Raw genomic sequence first — 15947 nt, 5'->3', positions numbered from 1 at the left:
ATGTGACTCTTCTGTCTTCTTTACTTCTGCCTATTAAAACTTGTAGTTGAGTCTCAGTGTCACTGGATACATTTTCAACTGGAACAAGATGCACAAGAGGCTAAATAATTGTGTTCTTAGGCTAAGAAGGATCCGCAACATAAACACTGTATCCTCCAAGGAGGATGATAAGGGATGTGGGAGAGAAGAATAGATAAGCAAAGAACTGATATGCTGCTATAATTAGAAGAACTAACTGCAGATCAGTAAATGGCATCAGTAAGCATGGCAACAGGAGGTAAACAAATTTCATGGAACTCAAAAAGAAGAAAGATCATGGTGGCATGTCTTGGAAGCAACAGTGGAGCACCAGGAGTCCTCCACTCCCTCTCTCCTTGCCCCTAGAGTTCAGGGTGAGTGGGAGGATTTAGGGATCCAGTGAAATGAAGTCAAAGAGATGAGGTCCTCAAAATAGAATGTGGTTTTAGTTACAGGGAACAAGTAAAAGAAACGTTAGTTCAAGGACATAAGGAAGTTTGTTGGGAATAGAGCAGGGGTTTCAAAGAAAATTGTGGAATATCCTATTCTGCTGTGTCTTCTAATACTCAGCTTGGAGCTCAGAAGGAGTAGGGCCTGTTAGGAGAAAGGGTCTGAGAAGACATAATATGGGTATATAGTTTGTCCCTAACAATTCTTTAAGACTGTTAAGTTGCATAAAAGTTGCAAATATACATTGGTGAAATAAGTTTCCTCACCAGGAATTCCTTACAGTGAAAAAAGTGCAGGTCTAGACCAAAAACAAAAGCAAAGAAGAAAGAAAAAAGAAAAAGGTTTTCAATATCACAAATATCACAACATTCCCTACTGCTCTGTTGCCTAGATATCTGTTGTTAGTTGTTGTTTGTCCTTTGTTCTCAAAGAGGACCATGACATCAGGGAGGTGATGCCAACACACAAGCGAATTGGATTTAAGTGAGAGAGGGCTGTGCGGTCACCAGCCTCACTCTCTCCTCCAGAGCCAAATGGGTCCAGTGAGAAGATATAGATCGGGATGACTGGAGATGGCCCTAGACACAATGGGAGACTGTGGCCTTTTTAAGTTAAGATCTTTAACAGATCTTAGTTTGACTGAGCAGCCTAGATATTTATTGTACTAGCACAGACCAGTGACTTCTTAATACACTAGTAAAGACTAGGTCTCTCCATTTCACCCAAGATGGAAGTGCAGGGGCCACTCGTGGGCCTTGTCCCATTATGACTGCTATGGGAGCTATGACCTACTCTATTTTCAACCTTTTCCCACAACACCTCCCCTCCTGCAGGTTTGCCATATTAATGCCAAACTTAGTGCAGACATCCAATTAGCTTAGCTCACTGAAGCTCAGAGCTCCCAAGCTCAAGAGATCCATCAGCCTTAGCTTCCCAGTAGCAAGGACCACAGATGTGTGCCACTATGCCTGGCTTAACTAGAGGTTTGGACTCACTTAACTAAAGGCAAAACAAATAAATATTGATCCATGGAACGGATAAATATTGTGAAAATATCTAGTTTATTTTCTTGCTTTTAAAAATCTATACCTAAAATATTTTATATAGTCTTGAAAAGAATAAGCATCTCACCCTGCATCTTTCTTTGTAGAAGTGAGGGATAAGAGAAAGAAATATACTGGGACGTGAAGGTGATACAAAAGGAAAAAAAAAACAACCAACATTTAAAAAATAATTTAAATAAAGAATAAAACTAGTCAGCATTTATACCTTTCCCACTAGGACATCTATTCTCACTGAGAAATTAGGCTATGTAAACAAAACTAACTTCCCCAATATCTTTCCTTTGTCCTTTTAATTTCTTATCTTTTTGTATTTTATGACACCAACCCCCAATAGCCTATAAATTTTTCTTCCATACCAAATGTTGATGAATTTATCATCATACTCCATTGCAAAATTTACATATTCTAAATAAAGAGGTTTCGCATGAAAGCAGTGATCAATAAAGCTGTTGGGGATGATTGTAGGTTAAAATTAACAAACATTATTAGCTCATAATTTTCTTAGAGATTTAAAATACATACATTCCATAATCAGAAAACTGATTCTACTTACCTTTTCCTTAGTTCTCAATTCATCAAACATTTGCTGAATTTCTAGTTTCCAGTCATCTTGCATAGAATGGAAGGATTCTTGAGGCATTTCAGTCATAACTGCCCCTTCAATGGCAGTCAGTTGTTCAAGAATTAAAGCAAATGATGGCCGAATGTGAGGATCTTGCTCCCAGCATTCTATAACAAATCAGAATCACATCAATTTCATAGCTTGGAAAAATTCAGTTTATTTACGAGATTACTTCCCTATTTTAGAACAAAAGGCTCATATCACTGATTTAACTAAAATAGTTTCAATTTAATATTTGCCATCAATACTAACCCATGTTGACTATTTCCTGTCTAAAACAAAATAATTTATTTTGCACAGTGCCTAAGTAGTGCCATACATAATTATTATTTGATAGTGATGTTAAAATAAATAATCTATTTAATTTGAGGACTTTCATGCCATAAAATGAATTTCTGGAATTTGACCATCTAAATCACCATGATCCAAATAATGTTGTATGAACCCAAACAAAAGAAATGGAAGTTCTACATCCATAAAGGAATCTTTAAGAAATAAATCACCTAACAGACCCCTGGCTAAGAAGTATTAGGTAACTGATCAAATAATCTACATCGTGCAAAGGGATGTCTGTTGAGATTTTAAAGTGGCTTTTTGATCCTTAAGAGGAATTTAAAATGATAGAATTAGGAGCATATCAATGTTGTATTGGAATTCTACTATAACTGATGGATAATTTACTGAGATTTGTCAATAAAATGTTCTTATATAACCGAATCAACGATATGGCTAGGTTTTTTTTTAAAGGAATAGTTCCCTAAAGATATTATATCTTGTATCAAAGAGTAGGAACTGAATTAAACTAGGGTAAAGAATAGCTATTTACTTACTACCATTAAATCTAAATCACAAGCTTAATTTCCCTAACAACAAAAACAAAAATCTAATGAGCTATTTCCATTTTCCCCACAAATACACAAGACACAGAAGCTCCAAAGAGATACCTTTCATTAGCTTAGCAAATGGCTCAGGACAGGTGGATGGAATGGGTAAAGTGAGCTTATTGACAGCTACTCCATAAGCCACAGCAAGGCCATCAATGCCACGATAGGGAACTTCTCCTGTAAGTAGTTCCCACAGCAACACTCCGTAACTACAAAGCAAATTTTAACACTTAGATTAAAATAGTTAAATGAAAGAATGAGATGGTGTCTTCCCAACACTGATACAAGATCGGCAATTATCCCCTTTCTTTGTCTAATCTCCAATCTCTGCATTGCTGCTTATAAACACGTTCAGGTTTCCTGTATCTTAGAACAAAACCTCCCAAACCATTCCCTTAAACCATCATCCAAAATGTCTCCCGTCTTTTCACAGCCAAGCTTCTAAAGAAAACCTTTCTATACTTCTTAGCTCCACTTCCTCGCCTCTCACTCACTTCTCAGTCCCTTTTACTCTGAATTACAATTTTCTCCTGTAACAGTTCTCTTCAAAAAGCTTTGGTGGCTCCCTACTGCCTCTGGGATTAACACAAACTGCTTTGCTCGGCATTTAAAGCCCTGCATAATCTGAGTCTGGCCTACTGTACCAAGCTGGTTATAAATTACTGCCTTTCACAAACTATACTTCAACCAAATGGTTCCACTTCATGTTCCTCTATTCGTACAAAATAGTGCATCTCCTTCTCTATGCCTCTGCACAGGCTGCCTCTCACACCTGGAATGCATTTCTTCCAATTTACATTCTCAGAAGAATTAGTTCCCTTCAGAATTTGGCACAAATGCCTCTTCCTAGAGGAAGCCTTTTCTGATCTCTTCAACAACTAATCCCTGCCTTCCAAAAATTATTTATTAACTTTGTATACATTTTCTATACAGAGTGAAAAGCTACACAGCATCATGAATAGAGAGCTAGCCTTGGAAACAAAAGACCTGATATCAAATCTGACATATGCTGGCTGTGAGATCACAGCTAAGTCACTTAAACCTCTCAGTAGTCTAGGCTAGTGGTATCAAACTCAAATAGAAATATGGGCCACTAAACTGTACAAAAGGTTCCCTATAGGCCTCATACTGACTTAGAAAACCACATATGTTATACATACATATGTAAAAATTATTATTATTATTACTACTTCAACATATTAAAATCAGTTAGAAAATACATTCTAATCTGGTTTGGGACATACTCAGGATTGTCTGGGCCACATGTCATAAATTAAAACAAATTAATTAAAAAAAAGAATTCCCTTAAAACCCTGAGATTCTGTAGTAGGCTAAGAAATAAGATCGCAGGAATAGAGAAGACAGAAGGAGATAAGGAAGGGGCAATAACTACTCTAGATTTTTTTTTTCCCCTAGAAGTTTGAATGTGAAAGAATGGACTGAGGATGGTAGTGAAGATTTGTTTAAGGATGAGAAAGACCTGGCTATGTTTGTGGACAGCAGTGAAGAAGACAGATATGCATATGGGAGACTGCCACAGAGAGAAAGACTGAAAATGACTGAAGGGGGCAGCTCCCAGAGGAGACAGGAAGAAACAGGATCAAGTGCACAGGATTTGTTCTTAGCAAGGAAAGGTGTCACTTCTTCAGTGACTGAAACAAAGGAGAGGAACATGGGAGATAATATAGTTGTGAAATGAAACAAAGTCAGAGCTCATGATGGATGCTTTTGATTTTCTTCATAAAGTAGGAAGTAGGGTTCTTTACTGAAAGGCAAGGAGTACAGTGGTATAGGGGACTTGAAGAGAGAAGATAAGCTTTGTAACAACTACTGTATGAACATATGATGAAGCATGAACATATTAAAAGAACATTGCTATTTATGAAGCATTTTAGAGAGAATGGCATTGTTCTGAAGCAAAGTTTCCAATTTGCTATTATATGTGGATATGTGATTCAAAATGTCTATATAACTCTCCCTATTATTTTCCATTTCTATTTCCTGGCCAATTCTTTAGTTTTCCCTCCCAATTTCTATAAAACCTCTGACACACTGGACATATTATATTTTAATTTTTAAAATAAATTTTAAAAGATGTGTCAACGTCGAGAATAATTTATGTCTGCCCTCAGAGAGGCTAAAATACCCATGTTCGATGAATATAAGCCACAGTGCTAAAATGAAATTTCTTCAAAGAAAAAAAATACAGATAAACACTGGAAAATACAAAATTACCAAAGAAAAATATACCCACTCAAAATGGTGGTAGTATATTCTTAAAACATTTTTCAAATAAAAATGGATAAAATATCTTTATTTGATATTTAGCATTTTCTCTGTCTTCATAACTCTTCATAATATTTTCTGTTCAAGAAAGCAAACACAATTTTAGACTACATTAAAAGTGAGACATAGCTTCCAAAACTAAAGTGATAATTCTGCTGTATGATGTACTGGTAAGCCAATATCTCAAGCACTGTGTTTTAGTTCTGGGCATCACATATCAGGAAGGACTTTGAAAAGCTGTAAAGTACCTAGAGGATGGTAAGCAGGATGGTGAAGAACTTCAGTTCATGGCCATATGAAGACTGGTTAAAAAGAAATGAGGGCACGTGGCCTGGGGGAAAAAAGATTCAGTGGGCATATGACAGCTGTCTTCAGGTGTCTTTCAGGATAGTCACGTGGAAGGAGGAATTAGATTTATTCTGCTTGGCCCCAGAAGGCAAAACAAGCAATGGACAGAAGTTGCCAAGACAGAAATTTAGGATTGATGGCAGGAAAAAATTCCTAATGATTAGAGCTGCTCAAAAGTAAAATGGGCTGTTTTAAGAAGTGTCGAGTTTCGAGAGGTGAGCCAAGATGGCAGAATAAAAGCAGTGACTTGCTTGAGCTCTCCCCTAAATATCTGTAAAAACTAGCTCTAAACAAATTTGACAGCAGCAGAACTCCTGAAAAGGTAGGGGAAAACAAATTTCCACCCAAGACAATCTGGATGGTTAACAGGAAAGGTCTATTGCACCTCTTCTTTGATCATACCACCTTGGAAGTACGTAAAATTTACAGGTCCCTAGAAGCATCTCTGAAAACAGCTGCACAAAACCCCTGAAGCTTGAGACAGTACACCCTCCACACTGGAAGCAGAGTCCTACATTAACAAAGAGTTTAAAAGTCAAGTAATTGGCTGGGAACATGAGCCAACAGCGCAAAAGAGTCAGACCATAGAATCTTACTTTGGTGGCAAAGAAGATCAAAACATACAACCAGAGGAAGTCAAAGCTCCTATATCCAAAGCCTCCAAGAAAAACATGAATCAGTTCCAGGCCATGGAAGAGCTCAAAAAGGATTTTGAAAAGCAAGTAAGAGAAGTTTAGGAAAAACTGGGAAGCGAAATGAGAGTGATGCAAGAAAATCATTAAAAACTCATCCAAAACTCATCAAAAATGAGCTTGCTAAAGGAGACCCAAAAAAATACTTAAGAAAATAACACCTTAAAAAACAGATTAACCTTAATGACAAAAGAGGTCCAAAAAGCCCATGAGGAGAAGAATGCCTGAAAAAGCAAAGGGAATAACATACACACTCAACTGGGTATGGAAATCTCTTATACTACAAGAAAAGAGGGGGAAAGGGGTTGGGGGGGGAATAATAGAAGAGAAAGCAGATTAGATATCATTAGCAAACACTTTTGAGGAGGGACAGGGTCAAAGGAGAGAACAGAATAAATGGGAGAGCAGGACAGGATGGAGGGAACTATAGTTAGTGTTTCACAACATGACTACTATGGAAGTGTTCTGCATGACTACACATGTATAATCTATATCAAACTGCTTTCCTTCTCAATGAGGGCGGCTGGAGAGTGAGGAAGGGAGAGAATTTGGAACTCAAAGTTGTAAAAACAAATGTTAAAAATTGCTTTAACATGCAACTGGGAAAGAAGATATACACGCAAAGGGATATAGAAATCTATCCTGCCCTACAGGAAAACAGAAGGGGAAGAGGATAAGAGAAGGGGGCGCGTGATAGAAGGGAGGACAGATTGGGGGAAGGGGTATTCAGAATGCACACCATCTGGGGTGGGGGGGGAAGATTGGGAGAAAATTTGGAATTCAAAATCTTGTGGAAATGAATGTTGAAAACCAAAAATAAATAAATTTTTTTTAAAAAGTGGCAAGTTTCCCTTTCACTGGAGCTCTTCAAGCAAATGCCAGATGACCACTTGCTAGATATGTGTTATCAGGAATTCTTTTTCAGGTATCGGTTGCTCAGATCCTTTCCAACTCTAAAATTCTGTAACTGACTTTGTGAATCTGTGTGCTAAAATAGTTGTATAATCTTAGGCAGTTAACTCATTAATTTCTCTTGTTTTAGTTTGACTATAAAATGGAGAGCTTCTATTAAATGATTTCAAAAATCATTTCCTAGCTCTAAAATGGTTCTATGAATAGCTAGAGATTTTGTAAATCTAAAGACAACAAAACCCTATTCCAATTAGTGAGTACAATAAAACCTTAATTACATAGAATCCTAGAAAAAGAAGTAAGTCTAGGTGGAGTTTTCCCTGAAAGAGAAAATTCCCCCCTTAAATAATTTTTAAAAATTGAGCAATGATGAAAATCTTTGTAAAATGTATTACACACATCCATGAGTTTTAAAACCACCTATACTCAATACACTTCAATAGATAATACATCAGTAGGATCCATCAATAATTGTTAATACATCACAGTTCTAGGATTTTTTAAGTACAGGTATTCCTTCTATCAAGGCAGATTGTAAGCATCTATTACTTTGTAGGTAAAGGAGTTTCTTGATGCTGAGGGGTGACTTAGCATTTTAATGAAGTCACAGGTCACATTTAAACCCTGGTCTCCCCAATTCCTCATCCAGTACATGAGGCCACAATGCCTCCTTCAAGAACAATAACTATACCATATTGTAATACAGAACTTAGTGGGATGTGCAGAGTTAGATGCTGCTATAAGGAAAAGTCCCAGGTTGCTATACTTTCTGGATTCTTTCATCTGCCTCCTACAGTATTTTTTCTCTACTCCCATGCAGTTAAGGCTGCCAAGGAACATTGCTCTCTGCAGTCATTATGCTTACCCATATTGTAGGCCCTCTCTTTTGTTTCAATTTGTTACTTTTCAACTACTGTGTTTGAAAATAAAATAAACTGATATATATTAGAATAGTTTCTAAGATAAGTAGATCATCTGAGTAAGGGCTTCATGAGAAAACTACAAGATGTACTTTGGGAAACCTATTTGGGTTACTCAGGGGCTTTTTTCCTTATTTCCTAATTCTTGTTGATCAACCTATAAGCTAACCAGGTTCCAGACATATAATCTGTTACTGTATATTTCTTACATAATGTAGATGCTTTTAACATCTCCACACTAACAGGCACTGAGAATAGAATTATTAGATCCCTAGTAGGAACAAAGTTATTTACTATGTTTTTTCTAGTTTTTATAATCTCAATTTATTAAATTGCTTAGAAGACTTAATATATTTTACCTAAGCATCAGGTATTACAAAGCTAGTAAAATATTTAATTAAAACTTTATTAAACACTTTTGACTTAGAAATATTACATCACCATAAAATTGTTAATTAATTACCTATTAATCCTCACTGCACCTCTAATGTGCAAGATACAGCTACAAGGATTAATATACCCATTATTAACCACATTTTATACATGAAATTTATTACTAACTGCATCAGTCACAAAACTTTAGTAGGGTTAGATTTACTTATCCCAGTCTATTCTTCTGTTCTAATGGGTTCAAACAAATTGCATACTTGTTTTTAAATTTATAATCATTTGAACAGATGAGTGCTATCTAAATCTGTTTCTCATACACAAAAATATTAATTTGATTACATAGTCCTTTGAATAAAGCTATAATACACCTTAAGGCTACAAGTCCAATATAAACCCTATATTTGAGATTCTTGCTTTACATAGTCCATTATGATTCTGAACAACCTCATTTGTATTCTGCCTTAAATAATCCTCTTGAATCTAAAACTTCTCCTGTATGTATTCTTATATTATGGCTCTTATGACTATACAATTAACTTATAATTAATTAACAGACTGTTCCTTTATTCTTAAAAATTACTCCTCAAAACTTTATTTGTACCATTTACAGTGGATCTATACCTCAGAATATCTAATTCTGTAAAGCAAAGTGCAGTCTGGAGATACTCTGCAGGTATATGTTGCTCAACAAATGAGGCATTTTTTTTATTTTATTCTTTCCAATTACATGTAAAGACAAATTGCAACATACATTTTTTTTTATTTTGGGTTCTAAATTTTCTCCTTTCCTCCCTCCCTTCCCGCTTCTCTAAGGCACTAAGCAAGTTGATACAGGTTATATATGTACAATCATGTAAGACATATTTCCACATTAGTCGTGTTGTAAAAGAAGAAACAGACCATAAGGGAAAAAATCATGAAAAAATAAAGTGAAAATAGTCTGCTTCAATCTGCATTCAGACTCCATCAGTTCTTTTTCTGGATGTGAATAGCATTTTTCCTCATCAGTCCTTTGGAAATGTCTTGGATCATTGCATTGCTGAGAATAGCTAAGTCATTCATAGTTGATCATATAGCACAATGTTGTTGCTACTGTGTAAAATGTCCTCTTGTTTCTGCTCACTTCACTTTGCATCAGTTCATGTAGGTCTATCCTCCTGCTTGTCATTTCTTATAGTACAATACTATTCCATTATATTCATATGCCCCAACTTGTTCAGCCATTCCCCTATTGATAGGCATTCCCTCATTTTCCAATTTTTTGCCACCACAAAAAGAGCTCTATAAATATCTTTTGTACAAACAGGTCCTTCCCCCCCCCACCTTTTTTTTTTAATTTCTTTGCGATACAGACCTAGCTAGTAATTGTATTGCTGCATCAAGAGGTATGAACAGTTTGATCGACCTTTGGATAGTTCCAAACTGATCTCCAGAAATGATCCAGAATGGCTGGATCAGTTCACAACTCCACCAACAATGTATCAGTGTTCCAATTTTCCCACATCCCCTGCAACAGTTACCAGTTTCTTTTTCTGTCATATTAACCCATCTGAAAGGTATGAAATGATACATCAGAGTTGTTTAATTTGCATTTCTCCAACAATAGTGATTTAGAGCATGGTTTTTATATGACTATAGATAGCTTTGATTTCATCAACTGAAAACTGCCTGTTCATCTCCTTTGACCATTTATTAACTGGGGAATGACTTGTATTCTTATAAATTTGACTCAGTTCTCTATATGTTAGAGAAATGAAGCCTTTATCAGAGACACCTGTTTCTAGCTTTCTGCTTTCCTGCTAATCATGGCAGCATTGGTTTTGCTTATGCAAAAATTTTTAAATTTAATATAATCAAAATTATTCATTTTACATCTAATAAAGCTCTCTATCTCTTGTTTGGTCAAAAATTCTTCCCTTCTACATAGATCTGATAAACTATTCCTTGCTCTCCTTATTTGTTTATGGTATCATCCTTTATGTCTAAATCATGTACCCATTTTGACTTTATCTTGGTTTTTGGTGTATATTGGTACATATCCAGTTTCTGCCCCACTATTTTCCAGTTTTCCCAGCAGTTTGGTCAAATACTGAGTTCCTGTCCCAGAAGCTGGGGTCTTTGGGTCATCAAGCATTAGATTACTATGGCCACTTACTACTTTGCATTGTGTGCCTAATCTGTTCCACCCATCCATTCTATTTCTTAGCCAGTACCAAATAGTTTTGATGATCGCTACTTTATAATACAGTTTTAGATCTAATATGATTAGTCCACTTTCCTTCACATTTTTTTCATTAATCTCCTTGATATTCTTGACCTTTTGTTCTTCCAAATGAATTGTTATTATTTTTTTAGTTCTATAAAATATTTTTGTTAGTTTGACTGGTATGACACTGAATAAGTAAATAAATTTAGGTAGAATTACCATTTTTTATTATATTGGCCTACCCATGAACAACCGTATTTTTCCAATTGTGTAGATCTGATTTTATTTGTGAAAAGTGTGTTGTAACCGTATTCATATAGTTTCTGGGTTTATCTTTGCAGATAGACTTCCAAGTGTTTTGTATCGTCTCCAGTTATTTTAAATGGAATTTCTCTTTCTATCTCTTGCTGGTGGGCTTTGCTGGTAATGTTTAGGACTGCTGATGATTTATGTGGGTTATCCTGCAACTTTGCTAAAGGCATTAATTGTTTCAAGTAGTTTTTTAGTTGACTCTCTAGGATTCTATAAGTATACCATCATATCATCTATGAAGAGTGATGGTTTTTTTTCTCGTTATTCTAATTCCTTCAATTTTTTTTTCTTCTCTTAATGCTAAAGGTAGCATTTCTAGTAGATTACTGAATAAAATGGTGGTAATGGGCATCCTTGTTTCACCCCTGATCTTACTGGGAATGCTTCTAGCTTACCCCCATTATATAAAATGCTTGCTGATACTGCATACATAGATACCGCATATTATTTTAAGGAAAACTCTATTTATTCCTATGCTCTCTAGTGTTTTTAATAGGGACTGGTGGTGCTGTATTTTGTCAAAAGTTTTTCCTGCATCTATTGAGATAATCATATGATTTGTTAGTTTGGTTACTGATACAGCCAATTAGCAGATAGTTTTTCCAATACTGAACTAGCCCTGCATTCGTGTATAAATTCCACCTGGTCACAGTGTATGATCCTTATGATATACTGCTGTAACTCCTTGCTGGTATTTTATTTAAAATTTTTGCATCAACATTCATTAGGGAAACTGGTCTGCAGTCATCTTTCTCTGTTTTAGCTCTTCCTAGTTTAGGTAATAGCAGCACACTTACATTGTAAAAGGAATTTGGTATGAATCTTTCTTTGCCTATTTTCCCCAAATAATTTATGTACTGGAACTGTTCTTTAAATGTTTGGTAGAATTCATTTTGGAACCCATCTGGCCCTGAGGATTTTTTCTTAGGGAGTTCATTGATGGCTTCTTCAAATTCTTTTTCTAAAAGGGGGTTACTGTATTTCCTCTTCTATTAATCTAGGCAATTTATATTTTTTGTAAATATTCATTGATTTTACTTAGATTATCAGATTTATTTGCGTGTAATTGGGCAAAATGGCTCCTAATAATTGCTTTAATTTCATCTTCTTTGGTGGTGAATTCTCTCTTTTCATTTTTCATGCTGGTAATTTGGTTTTCTTCTTAATTTTTTAAATCAAATTAACCAATGCTTATTTTATTGTTTTTTTTTCCATAAAACTAACTCCTACTCTTATTTATTAGCTCAATAGTTTTCTTACTTTCAATTTTATTCATCTCATCTTTAATTTTCAGGATTTCCAATTTAGTGTTTAATTGGGGATTTTTAATTTGTTCTTTTTCTAGTTTCTTTTAGTTGCATGCTCAATTCATTGATCTGCTCTTTCTCTATTTTATTGCTGTAAGAATTTAGAGATGTAAATTTTCCCCTAAGTAGTGCTTTGGCTGCATCCCACAAGTTTTGGTATGTTGTCTCTTCATTGTTCTCTTTTACGAAATTCTCGTTTGTTTTTATGATTTGCTCTTTAGCCTATCTTTCCATGGCCCATTATTATATGTAATTTTTATTGCATCATGATCTGAAAAGGATGCATTTACTATTTCTGCCTTTTTTCATCTGTTTGTGAAGTTTTTCTATCCTAAAACATAGTCAACTTTTGTGTAGGTGCCATGTACCACTGAGAAAAAGGTATATATTCTTTTCCATCCCCATTCAATTTTCTCTGGAGGCCTATCATATCTAACTTATCTAAAATTTCCTACTTGTTTATTTTGTGGTTAGATTTATCTAGGTCTGAGAGGGGAAAGTTGAGATTCCCCACTAGTATAGTTTTACTGTCTTCCTATAAATCACTTAACTTCTTCTTTAAGAATTTAGTGCTATATCACTTGGTGCATTTTTGTTTAATACTGATATTACTTCATCGTTTATGGTAATTTTTAGCAAGATGTAGTTTTCTTCCTTATCTCTTTTAATTAGATCTATTTTTGCTTTTACTCTGTCTGAAATTATGATTGCTACCCGTTTTTTTTGTTTTATTTTATTTTGTTTTTTTACTTCAGCCAAAGCATAATAGATTCTGCTCCAGCCCCTTATCTTTACTCTGTGTCTCTCTGCCTCAAAATGTGTTTCTTAGAAACAAGGCATTGTAGGATTCTGGTTTTTAATCTACTCTGCTATCTGCTTTTGTTCTATGGGTGGTTCATCTCATTGACATTCACAGTTGTGATTACTGTGTATTGCCCTCCATCCTATTTTTCCTTCTGTTTATCCTTGTCTCTCTCCTTTCATCCTTTCCCTCTTCACCAGTGTTTCATTTCTGACCATTACTGACCCTAATCTGCCCTCCATCCTGTCAGTCACTCCCCCTCCTTCACTATAAAGTAAGATAGATTTCTCTACCTGATTGTGTATGTTCTTTCCTCTCTGAGCCAATTCTGATGAGAGTAAGATTCAAGCAATGCCCACTGCCCCACCTCCCATCTTCCTCTCCACTGTAATAGGTCTTTCATGTCTCATGTGAGATAATTTACCCCATTCTACCTTCCTTCTGCTCCCAGTGTAGTTCCCTTTCTTACCTCTTATTTTTCTTTCGATGGTATATCATCCCACAAAGTCACTTTATATGTAAACCCTTGATTTATGTATACTCCTAACTGCAAATACCGATACAGCTCTTAAGAATTACAAGTATCATCTTCCTATGTACGATACAAACATTTTTAGGCTCATTGAATTATGTTTCTCTTTCCTTTTCACCTTTTATGCTTCTCTTGAGTCATGTATTTGAAGATGAAATTTATTAAATAGTATTTTATTTTTCCCCATTTACATGTCAAGACAATTTTTAGCATTCATTTTTATAAGATTTTGAGTTCCAAAGCTTTTCCCTCCCCTTCCCTCTTCTTAAAATGGGAGGCAATTTGATATAGGTTATACATGTCATATCATGTTTCACAGTTGTGAAAGAAGAAACAGAGCAAAAGAGGAAAAAAAACATGAAAAAGAATAAAGTGAAAAAAGTATGCTTCGATCTACATTCAGATTAGTTCTTTAAGTGTGGATAGCATTTTGCATCATGAGTCTTTTGGAATTGTTTTGGATCATTGTATTGCTGAGAAAAGCTGAGTCATTCATAGCTGATAATCACACAACATTGCTGATACTGTGTACAATGTTTTCCTGGTTCTGCTCATTTCACTTTGCATCAGTTCATACAAGTCTTCGAGGTTTTTCTGAAATCTGCCTGCTCACCATTTCTTATTGTACAATAGCAATCCATTACATTCACATACCACTGCTTGTTCAGCCACTCCTCAATTGATGGTCATCCTCTCAATTTCCATTATTTTGCCACCACCACAAAAAGTGATGCTACAAATATTTTTGCACATGTGGGTCCTTTTCCCTTTTTTATGATCTTTTTTGGGATACAGACCTAGTAGTTGTATTACTAGATCAAAGGGTATGCACGGTTTGGTTGTCCTTTGGGCATAGTTCCTACATTGCTCTTCAGAATGGCTGGATCAGTTCACAACCAGCAGTGCATCAGTGTCCCAATTTTCCCCCATCTTCTCCAACATTTATCATCTTCTTTTTCTGTCATATTAGCCAATCTGATAGATGTGAGGTATACCTGAGTTATTTTAATTTGCATTTCTCTAATCAAAAGTGATTTAGAGCACTTCTTCATATGCCTATACATAGCTTTGATTTTTTCATTTGAAAACTGCCTGTTCATATTCTTTAACCATTTATCAATTGGTGAATGGCTTGTATTCACATAAATTTGATCTAGTTTTCTATATATTTGGGAAATGAGGCCTTTATTAGAGATGCTTGCTGTAAAATTGCTTCTCAGCTTTCTGCTTTCTTTCTAATCTTTGTTTGAAGATCAAATTTTTTGTTCAACTATGGTCTTTTCATCAAGAAAGCTCGAAAGTCCTCTATTTCACTGAATCACCATATTTTTCCTCTGAAAAATTATGCCCAATTTTCCTGGGTAAGTAGGTGGATTCTTGGTTATAGTCCTAGCTCCTGTGACTTCTGAAATATCACATTCCATATCCTCTAAAGCTGTTAAATCCTATGTAATCCTTACTGTGGCTCTACTATATTTGAATTGTTTCTTTTTTGCTGCTTGTAATATTTTCTCCTTTACCTAGGAGTCCTAGAATTTGGCTATAATTGTTCATTTGGGGAGCTCTTTTAGGAGGTGATCAACAGATTCTTTCCATGTCTCTGGTTCTAGAATGGCAGGGCAGTTTTCTTTGATAATTTCAAGATCATTTCTTGACGTGCAGGTCCTTTTTTTGATTGTGGCTTTCAAGTAGTATGATAATTCTTAAATTATTTCTCCTGGATCTGTTTTCCAGGTTAGTTGTTTTTCTGATGAAATATTTTATATTTTCTTCTATTTTTTCCATTCGTTTCATTTTGTCCTTTAGCTTCTGATGTCTCATAGAGTCATTAGCTCCTACCTTTCCAATTCTGATTTTTAAGGAGCTATTTTCTTCATTTAGCTTTTTCATATTCTTTTCCATTTGGCCAATTCTGTTTTTTAAGGAGTTGTTTTCTTGAATATTTTTTTACATCTTTTTCCATTTTTTTGTGCTTCCTTTATCAAGTTGTTGATTCTTTTTTCATTCTTGCATCATTCTCTCTTCACAATTTTTCTTCTACCTTTTTGAGATCTTCCAAAAGTTCTTTTTGGGCCTGAAACCAATTTTCATTTTTCTTTGAGGCTTTGAATTTAGATGTTTTAACATTGTTGTCCTTTTATGAGTTTGTGTTTTGATCTTCCCTATCACCATGATAACTTTTTATGGTCATGTTCTTTTTTG

At 35.1% G+C, this 15947-nt stretch overlaps 1 protein-coding gene across 1 annotated transcript in view; it reads right to left on the bottom strand.

Annotated features, from left to right (window-relative positions):
- MAP3K21 (mitogen-activated protein kinase kinase kinase 21) overlaps positions 1-15947 on the bottom strand; it is a 65032-nt gene that overhangs the window by 26153 nt on the left and 22932 nt on the right. The window contains 2 exon segments of the mRNA XM_021000421.2: positions 2086-2261; positions 3099-3247. Coding sequence (XP_020856080.1) covers positions 2086-2261; positions 3099-3247 — 325 coding nt within the window.

The sequence above is a fragment of the Phascolarctos cinereus genome, unplaced genomic scaffold (genome assembly GCF_003287225.1).
Source record: "Phascolarctos cinereus isolate Bilbo 61053 unplaced genomic scaffold, phaCin_HiC Scaffold_5;HRSCAF=322, whole genome shotgun sequence".
Lineage (NCBI taxonomy): Eukaryota > Metazoa > Chordata > Mammalia > Diprotodontia > Phascolarctidae > Phascolarctos > Phascolarctos cinereus.
The sequence above is the reverse complement of the archived record's forward strand: the minus strand, read 5'-3'. Positions and strand labels throughout refer to the sequence as shown.